Raw genomic sequence first — 18,481 nt, 5'->3', positions numbered from 1 at the left:
CCTTGAAAAATGCATGGGCACACCTTTTTCGATCGAACTCTTGGTCATCTGACATGAAAAGTATTGCGAATCATCTCCAAGAGATATTGCTTTTTTGTGCCCATAGTTTTTCATTTCCTTTATTCTTTTTCCGTCTTCGTCTACCCCACAAATAGAATGTATAAGTTTTAGTTTGATGAAGCTGATGTATGACTATGCATAAGTTTTTTGAGTTGTATTGGTTGAGGTATCATTGAAGGTGAAAATGAAGAAAGAAACAGAGAATAAGAGGAATACTCCTATATGCATATCATTTCTGGCCAAACAAACATGTGTTCCTTCAGCAAACCAACAATCTCTCTTCAAACCGGTGAGAAATCCCCAAATCGCACGTACCCATCCACAATCTAATGCATTTCTTCAATTCCAATAATAATATTTCTTACCTCCTTCTTTCCATTTATATTGAATGAGAACACACATCTCAGAGGAGCTCAAATATTGACTAAACTTTTTCAGTCTCCTTTTCTCTCCCTCTCTTCCTTTTTTATTCCGCCCTCTTTTGCCGTGCCCTAAGGGTCATGCCGCCTATTGCGATTTCATTTAGCGGTATTTCTGTTTCACAGCCATCTTTTTCTCAGCCCCATATCTTGATATTTATTTTGTGGTTTCAATTTTTTATTCGATTTTAAGTGCTTGTGCAAGTAGTTTTTTGTGTTTCATTATTTCCTTCAGAATGTATTTGATATAACTTGGCATGCATTACTTTGAAATCTTGTGCCATTTTCCTCCACATTTTATTTTTCTTATAATGGCTTAGTTATTTTTCAACATATGCATTCATGCATGATAAGAAATTAAAGATCAAACTCCAAAATGAGATAACTTTAAGAAGACGTTACTAGTCCTGTAAGGGTCTATTATTCCCATATATACAGTATTTAGTTCTGTGCATTACAATTATTGTGATAGGTTTTCTTGGTTAAAAAAATGTCTATGATATGAAAATACCTTCAATTATGCAAGGGTTTAAGAGTTCTTCTTTTTTATTTTAGGCTTATCAGGTATTTTTAAAGGACAAGTCCATCCCCCAAAAAAGTTGATATGAATAAAAAGAGAAAAATCCAACAAGTATAAAACTGAAAATTTCATCAAAATCGGATGTAAAATAAGAAAGTTAAAGTTTCGTTTAATTTCACATAACAGTTAAATGCACATCCTGGTCGGTATGCAATGCAAATGAGGAGACTGATGACCACATCCACTCACTATTTCTTTAGTATTTTATTATATGAAATATTCAAATTTTCTACTCCTTGTCATTGAAATAACGTTTTATTCCTCCCTGAACATGTGTAATTAATATTGTTTAACATTTTGTGGTTCATTCAAGTTTGTCTCATTATTGTCAAATCTGTAAAAGAAATAAAATATTGTATAATTTGAACAATGAAAAACAAAAGAAATAGTGAGTGAGGGACATCATCGAGTGTCTCATTTGCATGTAACTGAGTTTTGCTTATCACTGTTGAAAAAATAAGCAAACCTTTAAAATGTCATGACTTTCTATTTTGCGTCCAATTTTGATGACATTTTTAGTGATGGCAGTTTGATTTTTCTCTATTCAAATCAACATTTTTCTGGGGTGGACTTGACCTTGTAAAAAAAGTATAATATCCTTGCTTACCATACCAGGTAGACAATTCTCACTGATATTTGCCATTTCAATCATTAACAAAATATTATTTTACATTTAAATATAATATGTACTTTTAGCAGTTCTTTGTGTCATTTTATTGTTTGTTATGTTTATACTTTGCCTTATAAGTCACATTATTTTTGCTTTTATCATTTTGTTATTATCATTATTCATATCAATTTTCATTGTTATGGTTGTTGAGTTGTTTTTGTCACCACCACCATCATCATCGCCATAATCATTATCAGCATCATTATCCTAACCACCATCACCATTATCGTCATAATTATCATCATAATCTTCACCATCATCATCCTCATCATTGTCTTTTGTATCTGCACATCAGTTTCATCCATTCTATTTCTTAATCATACACATGCGTTGATCATGATGGACATGTAATTAATCACAGCTTCCTTGGATACGTATTTCATTATCATTCATTTTCATTTTATGTTATTTATTATTTTATTCTTAATATTTGCAATTGATGTAAAAAACACAAGACCGTTAAATTGCAGTGGATCACCATGTTTGTTAGCATTTAATGATGTTCTATAAATTGAACTACACATTTTCCAACTCTGTATGATCAAGGATCACTGTAATTTCATGCATTTAAAAACAACAAAATTGAAGAAAAAATATGAATGTAGGAACAGTCCTCAGAAAAAGCTGATGGTAATTTATGTATATTTTGGTGTTAGCTGAAAGGAAATACAGAAGTACAAACAGTATTATTTGTTGATGAGATTCAATATTTTCTAGTTATATTTACTCTAAATCATAATTGTTTACCAGCTGAGTGTCGATGTTTGCATGTTTGTTCTCGTTGGTTAATGAGGTGATATCACAATAACTCACAGAATTGAAGGGAATAATTTTTGAATCAACAACTAGCTATCCAATCAAACAATAAAGCATGAGCTCTTGTGTATCTGGTAGCTAATAAACCTATGGTGTTATCATTACTCTTTGTTGATTCATTACTGCAGCGATTTCCCAAATCAACATTCCAAGGCTTAATGCAATATTGACTGGAGATTCAAGTGTAAAGTTTGGTTTGTCATTATTAGATTATTTAAAGCTGTTCCATGAATGATTTTAACCAACTGTTTAAACAGCACATTGCATTAATATACCTAGCCAGCTCAGTACTGGATAAGATTCAAGCACAAAATTAAATACCAGCTTGTAGATTTTAAAGTTCATTGCAAATTTGTTTAAGCCATTCAACACAAGTTGAATGTTAGTCGTTTCACGTTCATCATAAGTAATTTTCTTTGCCAACTGGTCGGTTTAGGCATCCACTAATGCCTCTGCGAGTCACAGCTTTAACTAGTTCTAGGTAGGTTAGCCTCCCACTGATTGGACAGGTGTAATCACCATCATTATGAATGCTTACCTTGTTCATTTGACAACCTACCCTCCAAAAAGAAAAGAAAAACTGTCCTCCACAAAAATTATTAAAATCAGGATGATGTATTTATTCTGACAGGGATCACAGAATTCTGTTGGGACCAGGGATTGCCATTGAACATTGTGTTGTGACTATGAGCTGCACATGGTCAGCAGCTGTAGAAAATAACTTGTCTCCTAATGATAAACTCCTAGCATCAGCACACATAATTTCACAATTAGTTTGTATTTTTCTCTCAAATACTCTCTAAAAACAATTTTAGAAATAATTCATCTGTTTGAAAATAATTGAAAGAAATTCAAAATTATTTATGACTCAAAATTTTCTTTTTGAAGGATAAAACTGAAATTTGACCAAAGAGTCTGGAAATCCAAATGACCAAAAAGACAATACAAAATAAATCAGTATTAAAAAAAGCAGATGTATCTGTAACCATGGAATTCAATATGGAATGGGATACAATTTACATGAAGATTCCCTGAAAATTTGGTGAACTGAAATGGATCCATTCAACCTTTAGATCCACACACAGACAGACAGACAAAGACATAACTTATAATGCTATTCACTTGCTTCATGTGCATGGTGGCAAGAAAGTACATGTAAAATCCCAAACTCTATTCAATAAAACATATATTTTCATATGCTTCGCATCATAAATGTTTTAGGCTACATGTATACACATTTATAACTCATAATTAATAGGAATAGTGACATGAAATTTTGGGGATTTACCCAAACTTTAAACAGGCTTTTATATATATTTTTTTTTACAGTAATACTCCTTGGGACTATGACACTCATCCACACTCGCTTAATCTTGCTGTTTACTTGTGTACGTCTGAATAAAATAAAGACAGCGCGATATAAAAAAAACTATCATTGTTATTGTTGCATATGAATACCTTTCAAAATTGTCTCCCTCAATCCATCAAACTATTGAGATGGGATCATCCTTATCATATGTGGATTTTAAATAGTCATTTTCTTTTGTTCAAGATGGATGTATTGCACCTGGTATCTGGTATTACTTTCCCACTCATGTATGAAGCTGCTCTGTAATCTATAACATATATACACTTTGTTCAGATTTTTAAGAAAAAGCTTGAGGCATGTGTGATCACTGATTGATATATATATTTTTTATTATAACTCAATATGAATTTGGGTCAGATTAACATTTCACCAAAGAAGATATTACAAATCACCACTGAATGTATGACAGACATTGAACAACATAACTGGGCGGAGCTAAAATTAATCACTTTATGCTCTTTTAATGGAAGCTAGCAGTTACCATAACATCCATTACTTTTTCTGATCAGTTGAGATGTATGCGTCTGAATGGTCAGTTGGTCACACCATGAATATTTTGTCTGATATTCGTCATCAAGTTTCGGTATAAAATTTTGTCTGAACAGGCTGGTAGTCTAATTTCAATCATTATCTTGTTTACTTAGTGTAATCGTATCTGCTAAAAATAAAATTCAGCAATACTGATGGAGATTGATACACAAGCCATTAATGAGAAAGATATCACTCAACCCAAACGTGCAGTCACATATAACAGGATCCACTTTCTCACAGTCCTAAACATGATGTTGCTGCTTTTTTCAAAAAGTCAATTAATGCTTTTATGCCAACAGCTGTTACATTCAAGCCATTTGTGATTATGAGTAGTTGCTGCCGTGATAAGCCTATTATTAGATTTCAAAAGAGGTTACGTATCTAATTTTTTCTCCCATCTCTTTTGCTCTTTCTGAGTAATTTCATATTCATTCTTTCCCCATATTTCAGTTTTTTCCTTCACTTCTTTTCCTACTTTATCAACTACATAATTAAAAATGTCTTTCTATCCACATATAGGTGCATTTTTGGTGCTTTCCTAGTACTGTTAGTGTTATGCTATATATTTCCACTCCTGTTTCTTCTGACCCCCCCCCCCCCCCCCCCCCCCCCCCCCCTTCCTGGATATTCCCTCTAGTGGTTTCGACTTATTCAGTTTTTCAGTCAAGAACTATTACTGCTAGAAATGTTTTTTTTTTAATGTTACATAAATCACTCAATTGCACTTCATGTCATTCAAGACTCACTTGCCCTGGTTTTTCGCACCTCCATCTTTTGATAGTCTCTATAAATCAGTTGCACAAAGCTTACTGATTGATCATAGAATTGATTTTACCATTGATTGCATTTGTCCTCATGTATAATCAATCATTGATAACAGTCATACAATCAATCCCAAAGTTTGTGTTAAGGGGCCCAGCCCTAGGTATATATATATATATATATATATATATATATATATACCTATATATATCATATATCCCTTGAATGTGAGGAAATATATCATGTGATTATATTGGGATAGGAGAAGATATAGAGCTGTTGGATATTAGAATAATTGGTAAACATTGGGCCATCTTAACAGGTCAACCTCATTTCATTGAGTCAATAGAAGAGATCTGGTGTGTTTGTTGTGATGATTTGAAATGCTCTTTCACAAATCTCAACTCCATCTCATTTCCAGGTTGATAGACAGCTACAAAGAGTGAACAGCAACATGCGAAAAATAGGGCACCTATTTCACATACTTTTTATCCTTCTAACAGACAAGAAACGCTGTTTGGTTATAATTATTTTTGTATGCATAATAATCCATGGTGCCAGTGCAACAACATACATAATGGGATAGATAGTCTTCTAAATTTAAATCACCATTGGTCATTTTTCATTTTGTCAGAATTATTACAGGTGAACCTACCTTTTTTCTTTGTTTTTTTTTTAATTCAGTTTTGGACTGATTTCAAAGTGCTGCTAAATGAAACATTCATTTGCAGGTTATATATATATATATATCAATTATTTTAGTTCCTCATACGAACACCAAAGAAAGATAAAAATGTCTTTTTTATTTACCTTTGGGAAGGCTCCCCCCCCCCCGAAAAAATATATGTGGTTGTAGACATAGATGTATATGTAACATCATCAAACAGCTTGATAGAGACAAATTTGCCTATTAAGATATGTCTCAAATATATTGATATGACTGTATAACTTGTTTAAAGCTTTTAATTGTCATTGGATGATTTTTTTTATGATAAATTTGTTTGAAAATAATTACCAACCCTCAAGAACCTTATGATCCTCATCATCTTATCTCTTACAAATTCCAGTTGCTAAGAAATCATGCCTGTGGAATTCTCTTCAACATAGTTTGAAAACCCAGACTTCAGCGACCACCTTCAAGGGCAAGCTGAAAACATACCTGTTTAAGAGTACTTTTTGAAAGACATAGACTTATTGTTCAGACATATCTATAAATAACTTTTATTGTTGTTCTGCTCTGAAGCGCCTTGAGCATCTAATCAAGATGGAAAGTGCGCTATACAAATCTCATGTATTATTGTTCTTAAAATGATTTTGGTTTTTATTTTATTCACTGGTTCTTTCCATATAAAAACTTATTTTTTTATGTAGAGAAAATTCAAATGATTTTAATGCATGAACAATTATTCCAATGTGAGGAGGTTGTAGAGGATAATAATTAGTGAAAAAAAAATGTTTGAAGCAGTTGTTGAACGAGGGGAAAAAAATGTATTTTGATGCAACAATTCATATTGGATATGGCTTTGTCAAATTTGACTGTAATTTTAAAATATAATCTCTTCTATTTCTTTTTCTTTTCTTTTTCTTAATCAGGCACAACTTGATATCACTCGTGATGAGAGAGATAAAGCTTTAGTTGCTGCCAAGAAGCTTAAGGATGAGATTGAATCATTGAAGGTCTATTACAGGTAAGATTCTTATTGTTAGTACGATTGTGTCCATAAATTATAGTTTTGGGGGCTTTTGGAATAATTTCATTATTTTTTCAAGCTATTTGGTGTTTTCAGAAATGTGCAAAAGTTTCATAGCATAATGATTTGAAGTAGATGGTGGAGATTTGTATAATAATTTAATATTTGTACCTAATTCATGGTTTGTTTATAAAAAAAATCATATTAATGAATTGATTAATATTGCCTCAAGTTTCTGAATAATTGGTACAAGTCATATTCTTCATGTGACTAGTTTACATTATGCATACTAAACAAGACAACATTGTCCCTTGTACCAATTCTATTTTGTTTTCTTATCTCTTTTCCCCTTTTTCCATAAATTTTGTTATGAGCTGATAAAAGTTTTATGAACATTATATCAATTATGATATCAAATTACATGTATGTCTTGAGGTATATAGGTATATAGGTATAGATGCTTCTGAAGTAATAATTTGATAATAAATTTCATACTGCGCTTTACCCCTTACAATATTAATCAGCCTTCACAAGTCCCTATCTCAAGAGGCAAACCTGAGAGATCAATTTAACAACACACTAGGAAGCATTGAAGAGCAAGTAAAGACAAGGGATGAAGTCTTAGCCCGAACCCAACAGAATAATAGCCAGTTAGCTCAACAGGTCAGAGCAGCCAACGATGAACGAAACAAGATGGTCATCCAACTTCAAAGATATGAGCAAGAGAATCAGCATCTTAAGAGTAAAACACAACAGTGAGTTACCTCATAAAATCAACTTTCTGATTATTTGAACTGCTATCCATTGGATCATGTTATGTTTGTGCTGAACAAAATTTGAAGTATGTATACTGAGAATGAATTAGATTAAGGTCAGACAGGCAGTAGAAAAAAAAGTTGAAAATAACATTCAGGCTTGCCCCCACAATCGGAATTCAAACACCCACATACTCTACCCAACAAAGTAAGTTCTACCCAACAAAGTGATTAAAACCTTTTTATCTGATTGTTTCCAATTGCTTAATAATAACATAATACAATATGAGCTTTGAAGGTTTGCATGGTGGTAAGACTGGATGGTGAGACTTGCGTTTACACCATGTAAGTTAGTCCTGAAAGGACTGTTGGTTTATCTTTCTGATTATAGCTCCTACAATTGTTTTACAGTTCTTTTAAGAGCTATTTTCAGGACTACCTTACATATGCAAACCTCACCATCCAACATATTACAATTAATCAAAAGATGAAGTCAATTTCACCTTTGATACATGAAGTTTTATACAAGTGAATAGCAGATTATCACAAAACAACAAAATCTGATAGGATTGTGTATGATCGTAGATTTCTAAAAAGTTAGGAAACTAGGGGGAGACCTGGGATTTTCTTTCATTTCTTCTTTGGTGGCTTTATTGTGGGAGGACAAGTTCTTCTGTTATATCAAATGGGGCAACTTTTTAGACATTCCTGATTGGATATGCTGGATTTTATAGATGTTGTTAACGCAGGATATTGCTACAAATGGAAGGTGAATATCTGAGCAGGATATTAATTATGATTCGTGGTACTTCAATCTGGTTGTTTGTCTTTCAAAATTGTGTATTCCAGGTTAATGAGTGAATCCCAGATTGATTATCTATTATATTCTACCAACCAAAGTAATTAAGTCAGTTTATTGTCAGTTGGTCAATCCAATGTGCAGGAAAGAGGATGGTCCATGGCAAATCTTGCAGATTAAAATTCTTCCTCGGCTTTCACCCATTGGTCATGAGTTAGCATGCACATTTTTGTAGCAGTGAAGATGTGCAAGCCATTTTTTAATGTCAAATACTGGATTGTCATGGTAATGGAATATTATGGCAAAATTGGAAGAAATCTTGGAGTATAATCCCTATTAGACTTGGCACTTATTGATCTTTGAGTGAAGACATTCAAAACATTTATTGAGAGAGTCTAAAAACTGTGTTGCTATGGTAATGGCAAATTAGGAAAAATGCCATTGTCTTGGGTTGGGCGTAGTAATCACCTGTGATATTACAGGGTTTGTTCAAATCTCACTCCATAACAAAGATGATTCTTAGGATTAGTATCATGAATATTGATAGGAAAAACATCCTACTGTCCATCAAGCATTATGAATCTCAAAATCTCTTTCCCTAGTTTTCTCATTGTGTATTCATTTGGATATGATTCTCTGTCAGTCCATCTCTTGTTCATTTTTGTCTCACCTGCGAAGCAAAGTGAGACTATAGGCGCCGCTTTTCCGACGGCGGCGGCGTCAACATCAAATCTTAACCTGAGGTTAAGTTTTTGAAATGACGTCATAACTTAGAAAGTATATGGACCTAGTTAATAAAACTTGGCCATAAGGTTAATCAAGTATTACTGAACATCCTATTAGAGTTTCATGTCACATGACCAAGGTCAAAGGTCATTTAGGGTGAATGAACTTAGACCATGTTGGAGGAATCAACATCGAAATCTTAACCTGAGGTTAAGTTTTTGAAATGTCATCATAACTTAGAAAATATATGGACCTAGTTCATGAAACTTGGACATAAGGTTAATCAAGTATCACTAAGCATCCTGCATGAGTTTCACGTCACATGACCAAGGTCAAAGGTCATTTAGGGTCAATGAACTTTGGCCGAATTGGGGATATCTGTTGAATTCCCATCATAACTTTGAAAGTTTATGGATCTGATTCATGAAACTTAGACATAATAGTAATCATGCATCACTGAAAATTTTGTGCAAGTTTCAGGTCTCATGATTAAGGTCAAAGGTCATTTAGGGTCAATGAACTTTGGCCGAATCGGGGGTTTCTGTTGAATTACCATCATAACTTTGAAAGTTTATTGGTCTAGTTCATTAAACTTGGACATTAGAGTAATCAAGTATCACTGAACATCCTGTGCGCATTTCAGGTCACATGACCAAGGTCAAAGGTCAATGAACTTTGGCCGAATAGGGTGTATCTGTTGAATTACCATCATAACTTTGAAAGTTTATGGATCTGATTCATGAAACTTGTACATAAGAGTAATCAAGTATCACTGAACATCCTGTTCGAGTTTCAGGTCACATGATCAAGGTCAAAGGTCATGTAAGGTCAATGAACTTTGGCCATGTTGTGTTTTTTTGTTGAATAACCATCATATCTCTGTAAGTTTATTGGTCTAGTTCATAAAAAGTGGACATAAGAGTAACCATGTATCACTGAACATCTTGTGCGAGTTAGAGTAGTGTTCAAAGTCAGCACTGCTGCTATATTGAACCGCGTGATGCAGGTGAGACGGCCAGAGGCATTCCACTTGTTGCTTTTCTCTCTCCCTGTCTCAATGTTTTCTTTCTTCTGTCTGTCTAGATTGGAACGTCTTGTGGCAGTGCTCAGGAAGAAAGTAGCTGAAGGGACAGTCAAGACAGTGAGATGAGATCATTCTGCATCAACAATTCAGACAAAAGTTAATAAGATTTAGGTCAAGTTTAAAGAGAAATGCCGGTAGTTGCAGTAAACACTGATTTCATGAGAAAGTCTGTAAAACCAGGCTTAATTGTCAGTATATCATCAAGGATCTAGATCTGGTACAGTTATATAAACTGAATTTTGTGAAATCTTGAAATCTACGCTGAAAAATGTTCACACTGAAGATCACCAACACAGATAAGCGCACATGAGACAGTATTATTATTGCTTTGAATGTCGGCCCGATGCTTGACCCGAATCCTGTGCTTATTTGCTAAATTCTCAGCAATTACACAATTTCTTCCAGAATCCTTTGGCACATATTTTTTATTTATACAAACAGACACTTTGGTGGTCATTTCGTTGGATTCTGTTCAAACTCATTTTGATATCGTTACCACAACTGGCTTTTACCTTTAAAGACTCATAGATTCCAGATATTATAGTGTTTATGAAATATTCCTTTTTTCATGTTCGTCCTAGAATTTGATTAATATGTATATAAATATGTGAATCACATTGTTAATACCTTCTCCGTTACAGTTAACTTTATACCTCTTTAAATTTATAGAATCTTGTTATTTACATGATTACTGATAAATCATGTGTGTAATCTGACATGGACAACGGTAAAAGTGACTTCTATTTTTAGTAGTATCTAAAATATTTGTACTCCAAGTTATCATTACGAGTCAATCGAATATCTTCATCAGTTCTTTTTATATATGCATTTGTTCATGGATGGCTCCAATGATACTATTCATACATTTTACTCAGCCTATTACAAGTTTTAGATATTTTAAAATGATAGACATGGGTAGGAAATACACCTGAAAATATGCAAAATAGTATATGGTATAACATTTCAATCAGGTATACCTGTTTTAAATGATAGTTGTTTGTATAGAATTATTTGGTGAAAATTTTCTTTTAATCATTTATGTTTTGACTTTTGCAAAAGTTCACCTGTATGTGGAGCTCATTCTTGCATTTTCAATTCAGTGTACAGTATATAGTAAAATTTTTGAGTGATTTTGATAGAAACTGAAATCATATCTCTAAATTCTATTCTATTTCCATTCTTTAAAGTTTTATATATTTTTATTCCATCCATTTCTGCATGAAGGGTAATAGCTTTACTTGTATATTCATTATGTAAATCACCTTGATGTCTTTTAGAAATTGTATGTGTGTGTGATCATGATAGATTGTAATCATGTGTGTATTCAATATAAGCCCATCAATCTATACACATTCTTGAGTATGAAAGGATTTGTTTTCAGTTGATTGAAGGTTACCATGGTGGTATGTACAATCATGGAAGAGTTTTACAATATTTGTTTTTTTTTATCCGCACATGTGAGGCATACCTATATTGATCAGTCTATGGAAAAGATAGTTAATGTTTAATGAATGATTGCCAAGGAGAAATTTGCCAATATAATCGTAAATGAAATTTAACCCAGGTTTGTATTATATATGCTTGAAAAATAATCATAGCAAGGTTCCACACTAATTTTTTTTCTTGAAGGCCAGATCGTTCCACCAAAGTCGTTAATTTCATATTTTGGTGGCCCTAAAACAATAGAAAACATTACAATTAATCAAAGTGTGGACTTCTATGGAATTTTGATGGCCCTACATTTATTTTTGGTTGCACTGGGCCACCGGGCCATTGCTAATGTCGAGCCCTTATCATAGGATAAAGTAGAAGAATGCATCTACTTAATTAAAGTCTATACATAGATAGACTACTGCCCCCTCAGTTTTGTTGTTGGTTTTTTTAGATTTATTTCTTTGTCAAGAGATAATATATCATTATAATAAATAATGAAATGATAATATCTTCCACTCAACATGTTATTACCAATACCATTCTGAACTGTGTGGTCCATTTTCATGTCTTATCAAATTAGTGTACTGGTAATAACGATAAAAAATGTTAATTCAAAAAGAATTATTTACCCAGGGTAGCCACTTCAGTAACTATACCAGCGATTCCATGACATTTGCTCCTGCAACAATTACTCCTATGGAAAATCTTTGTGTTAAGCCAAACATAAAACATAACCTCCCAAACTGAATAAACCCTATTCCATATCTTTACATTATTCTGAAACAAAACAACTCTTATTACAATCCTAATTCTAACCCTAAGTCACAGGAGCAAATGTTGTGTCACCATACCAGTGGACCCTGAATAACAGGACAGGCATTTTTTTTTATAAATCGTTAGTATGATGTGGCTTGGATTTGAACCCATGATCTTCTATTCAACTGATTACATGGTCTAACTATACTATCATTAGAATAAATTAATCTCTTACTTAGCGGGGAAAAAAATACATGGGGGCTGGAGGCAATTTAGCCCCCAAAATGCTATTGAAAAAAAATGGATATCCCCATTCATTGCATTGTTAAAACTTATCCAATGTTACAGATTTAAGCAGTAAGTTGTGAAAATAAGCCCTGGAAAAAAAATCAGAATCACCGGATGGACATACATTAAAAGCTTTGGCTTTAAAATACATCAGTCATCATATGTCACGTATATCTTGTTTAACTTGTTCAAGTTTTCAAATAGGTATCATCAAACCAGTGAATCCTTGATAACATTTTTTTAATACTTATTTTTAGTATGACAAGTCAGTCCTTGCCATTATTGATATTCAGAAAAGGAATTGCTGCATACATGTACAATTTTTTTTTATATTTGACTTTTTTTATCAACAAGCTATCTGCTTTTCACAATTAACTCCCGATTTTGTTTCAATGTCAGTTATATTTTACCCAGTTATAAGCCAAAATCATTTTTTTATAAGTGTTATTGTAATTAAATTTCCTGAATACTTTAGTACAATCCACCACAGGTGCTATTGTGACCTGGTTTTCTTTGATGGAAGAACAACCATTCAATAAAACACATGTGGAAGTAAACATGGAGCTTGTGATTTGATTTTCAATCTTAGTACACACACAATATTACCCATGGGTTACCCCAGGTGACAATAGCAGAGAGAGTTGGAATCAACTCTAGAAATCAAATGCAACTCGATTTTCACTAAACTAGAAGTGCATATGTAGAGCTTGTGATTTGATTTTCAATCTTAGTACACACATAATATTACCCATGGGTTACCCCACGTGACAATATAGCAGAGAGAGTTGGAATCAACTCTAGAAATCAAATGCAACTCGATTTTCACTAAACTAGAAGTGCATATGTAGAGCTTGTGCTTGATTTTCAGAGTCTTATGTACTAAATCTGTTTTGCAATGGGACCCAGATCAGACATTGATCTTTGACCTTAGATGTTGATGTTAGTGATTGCAATCTTTGTCGTGCATATAAATTGTATGGTGTCTGTGCAGTAGTCCTGAGATAGCTAGAGTGCGGATATAGTTTGCACAAAGAAAGAAAACACATAATTTTTTTTAATATGTATTTTGAATGCAGTCAAATTCCTTTATGCTTCATGATTGACAATTCATTAGACCGAACAATGGACATGTATTTTAACCTCAGAAGTGAATTTAATGATAGCAGTTGACCTGCTGGTCAAATGGTCATAGCAGTTCACTTGAAGGTCAACTATGTCCGACAATACCTTGCAGCTTACAATGCTTAAACCTACATTGTGACTCTGAAGTGCATTAATTACGGCATATGAGCAAAGTTATTTTAAAGCTTCATAAAAACTTCATTAAATTTGTGAAATTATAAAAATGTCTGGGAGGCAAAAGATAACTTTCTATCTTCAAAAGAGAAAAGCTATAACATCTATCATTTGGAGGTGTGACCTATAAACTTTTTTTTGTGTGTGTATGTCCTATTTTCATGTTTCTTTGTGGTTTTATATTGTGCATATTGCTGAGTTTGGACTGTCAAGAAGCCAAGGATCAGCTGCCCAAGGCCAAAGATGTGTCAGGCCAATTCAGACCTCTGAAGATAAGGCAGAAGGTCACATAATTGTCTTTGATACCAAGGCCAGGCGGATGTTTCATAAAGCTGCTTGTTAAGTTAAGAGCATTTTTAAGTACGACTGGTGACCCTTTCTTGTGGTAAATGGTATATTGAATTAGCGATGGTTAAGCGCGTAAGAATTAAAGGTTCACCAGTTGTTCTTTTACGTCGGTCTTTACTTACAGCTTTATGAAACGGCCCCCAGGCTCGAGGATCATCATGCATGATTGATAGTTAGATCTAGTGACTTGTTACCTTGGTATTTCTTAAATATTTTCTGGCCTTTTCTGGCCAAGTAGTTCAGACCATCTAGGACTACACATTCAAAGTCAATTTCAAAGCGACATAATTGCCTTAAAGGCCGGCCTCGAGAAGAACCACATTTGAAGCACATGAAATAACCAGCCAGTAATATAATAATAATCTGACATTGTACATTTACATGATACTCTCTGTACTACAGTCATTAGTATAGGGATTCAGTCGGCGTTTTGGGTTACCTTTACATGTTGGATTCATGTAGCAATTTTTAATGAGTAGTGTTTCATTTTAACATCATAATCATAACATATCAAAATATGTTTTACGGTGAAAGTCCAATCAAATATTCTTCATTTTGAACAGATTACGCAAATGAATTATTTTATATTTTCTGCATTTTGCGTCTCCAATTGTAAGAAATTAAAATGTTTAATCCTCATGTTCACAAAAAAGACTTCAAATGTCTTGAAAATAAATGAACAATTAAAGTCGGGCTCGGAGTCAATGACATTCCAAAGTAACTGCATGACCAAACCCAATAACAATCAGTACTTTCAAATGAGCATGCATGGTATATGATATGCTGACGAACTTTATTTTTATTATACATATTTATGGTGGCGGTTATTAAGTTAACGCCCCCGTGAGTGTTCCATTGTAATAATTATGGACGTTGAAATGAGGCATTTTAGAGATAAAGAACATAAAAACCTGCCATAAAGTGTCATTATCTGTTGGTAGCTGTTTAGTAGGTAGATCAAAGTGCATCGCTTATCATTTTGCCCTTCACTCTATCTATTGTATTGTCTATTTTTGTAATCATGTTAGATGCACATTTTCGTGAAAATCAAAAACTCAAGGCTGGTACCCGATGCAGGAAGAAAGGGGTTGCCATCAACACTACTCCAAAAATATGACGTAATTGAATTTTTGGAAAATTAGAAATGTGGTTTTGTTTCACTATTTTATTTTTGTTAGTTATAAAAAAATATATATATATTGTGTGTGTGTTTTATTGCACACTTAATACTACAAAGTGCACTGGGCTTCTCACTCTCTAATCGTTTATATCTGGCGCCATGATACCGTTATCCCCACCAAGCCCCCCCCCCCTCCCTCCCTTTTCTCTTTTTCTCTCCCTCTCTTTCCCTTCAAATCCCTTCTCTCATCTCTCCCTCTGTTGCCCCTATTTCGTTCCCTCATTCTTCCCCTCAATCCATCTTTATAATATATCTCTCTATCTCTGCTACCAAACCTCCATCTTTGCCTCTCCGTATCTTGACATCATAAGATGGATTAGTTCAATCCGTTTGTTCTTTGGTTTAAGTTCTTCTCTTTCTAGCTCTTTCCCAAACACAATTATTTACCATTCTCTGTCTTTGTTTATTTTGCTATACCAACCTTTAGAACCACCGGGGCGTGTTTGTCTTTAGCATATTTTAAAGTCACATGTAAAAGAAAAAAAAAGAGGGAAAAGAAGTCATTTTTAAAAGCCTCTTTTAAACCGTCAAATCCCTCTAATCATTCAAACTAGTCAAGGTCGTGACACTCATTCATTTTGTATTATCATTTTAGCTCAGTTCCATTCTAATTCAATCGATGTTTGCACAGAAAATCACTTGGGTAAATCGAATATTTTTGTTTGAAATATCACAACTATTTCCCACAAAAATTAACCCCGAATATTTTTTAAAGTGTTATGTATGATAAGTAGGTCGCCGACTGAAACACACCCCATATTTAATATACAGTATATACGAAGGTGTCAATTGGAAAATGATGAAAACAAAACTCTTTGCATTTCCATTTTGTTTATGTTTAAAACAAAAATGATTCAAAGTAATCGTCGAAGAAGTTCTTAATGATTCCCGAATAAAAACTTAAAATTATTAGATTCTTGTAATATTATTGCAGTCAGTAAAATTTAAGTTATCAATGCCTTTGTACAGTTAGTCTACTCTTTTTAATTATGAACGTGAGACATGAATATCGATCAACATTCAGTGTTTTTTTCTAATACAATTTCATTAAACGGAAGTGAATCAATCTAAAAGGTCAATTTCATCGATAACTCGACATAAATTATGTTCCTGTCTGACTATCCTGTAATTTAATCTCCATTCCATCTGTCATTTGTTATTTTCATGAAAGTAACCTGATAAATCTATTGTAAATCTATGTGTCACATAGTGTGAATATGTTCATATTTTCCTTCATCTGGCATTATGAATCTACAATTTTTGAGCCTTCTGAAAATATACAACGAATGACGAAAATGAATATTTTATTCTATCATTGAATATATTCAGTAATTGATTTCTGTTTGCTTTTTCCAAACAAAATAAGACTTGGAGAGAGTACATAAAATTAACGGTAAGTGCAGAATGTATTCAAGTGATATTCGGTGAAAATTGAAATGCAATTATTTAACCTTTTTACCACAAAACTACAACATGGTTCATTTTTTTTTTGGGGGGGGAGGGTGACTCCACAATGATACAGGGCATTGATTTGAGGTTACTGCACTGTATCCAGTAGACATTACGTCGTACCCTGCTTGCGTTGATTGTAGAACTAGAGAAGACAATATTGATTTTTTGTTTTAGTTGACACTCATCAAAATGAAGTATCAAACTTCAAGATTATCTGCAATCAAATTGTAGACAGACAAACATGTAAATGAATTGTAGTCCTACTTCATACATTAGCACTGCTGTACTGGTCTGCAGTACATATATCATGTATTTGTCCTTTGTAAATGTGCGTAGCCTGTTAATAGTAAGCGCATATAATCTTTACATATTGACACTCCTTCGGTTTTACATATTTGTATATTTACAAATTAATTTACCCAGAGATAATAAGAGAGTATATATAACAAGGTACTTGTCAATATAGAGACTGTGTAAAGCAGTGGCTAATTTGTATTATCTCTTCTCAGTGCAAGTATTTGTAGAACAGTGTTGATATCTGGGCAGTCAAATGTTGAATTTCCGACGTGAATTTGTTGACATCTCGCTGTAGAATAAGCAAATTAATCAGCTATTTAATCTAGCATGAGATGTTGTCATACATAAATACACTCGACTGAGGAGTGTGAAGAAGTCAAGATGCAACTGAACACCAAGTGAGATATATACATAAAAGCATGTCCACTGTCTTTCATCCCGTGGGGCGGGGATATACCCCCCCCCCCACACACACACACACACGCATCCTCACTCCATGAGAGGATCACTCACATATTTTCACCCTATCAACACACTCATTGCCAAACCCTCACCATAAACACACAACACATAAGCTCAACACCCACATTGTCACATATTCAATAACTCACCTCATCTCCTCACGTAAGCTCAATTAACGCTCACATTATGTCCTCAAACTTATTAAATTTATTTGTTTGTCACCAACCTGCTCACAAACTTTCAACCGATGCCCATCACACACACACTTCTCAACTTCTGTCATTTAACACGCATGAACTCTCAACCTTTAGCATCCACTTACCCACCCTCATTACATGGCTTGACACCCACATCTTAACAAGCATTCAACCAATCCTTATCATGCACACCCTCACACACATCACTCATTCTCTCTCATTTAACACGCATGTACTCTCAATCTTACACATTCATTCACCCACCCTCAATACACAAGCTTGACACGCACATCCTCATCACATACCTTCAACCGATCATCATCACACATACCCACACACGCTTTCTCCAACCCTTTTAATAATACACACATAGCCCCTAAACAACATCCATTCACCCACTTTAGTAGGTCCATGATCACACAAGCTAATTGACGCCAACATCTTCACAAACTTTTTTTTTTTTTTTTTTTTTTCATATTGTTTTATTCTGATTCCATGAACAAAAATAT

At 33.6% G+C, this 18,481-nt stretch overlaps 1 protein-coding gene across 4 annotated transcripts in view; it reads left to right on the top strand.

The window, feature by feature from the left end:
- LOC121419320 (mirror-image polydactyly gene 1 protein-like) overlaps positions 1-13,296 on the top strand; it is a 32,482-nt gene extending 19,186 nt beyond the window's left edge. For all 4 annotated transcript variants that reach the window (XM_041613728.1, XM_041613727.1, XM_041613730.1 and 1 more), the window contains exons 9-11: positions 6,801-6,895; positions 7,423-7,653; positions 10,262-13,296. In XM_041613728.1, coding sequence (XP_041469662.1) covers positions 6,801-6,895; positions 7,423-7,653; positions 10,262-10,328 — 393 coding nt within the window. In that variant the 3' untranslated portion in view covers positions 10,329-13,296. The remainder of the gene's footprint in view (positions 1-6,800; positions 6,896-7,422; positions 7,654-10,261) is intronic.
- The last annotated feature ends 5,185 nt before the right edge of the window (positions 13,297-18,481 follow it).

The sequence above is a fragment of the Lytechinus variegatus genome, chromosome 7, assembly GCF_018143015.1.
Source record: "Lytechinus variegatus isolate NC3 chromosome 7, Lvar_3.0, whole genome shotgun sequence".
NCBI classification, from domain to species: domain Eukaryota; kingdom Metazoa; phylum Echinodermata; class Echinoidea; order Temnopleuroida; family Toxopneustidae; genus Lytechinus; species Lytechinus variegatus.
The sequence above is the reverse complement of the archived record's forward strand: the minus strand, read 5'-3'. Positions and strand labels throughout refer to the sequence as shown.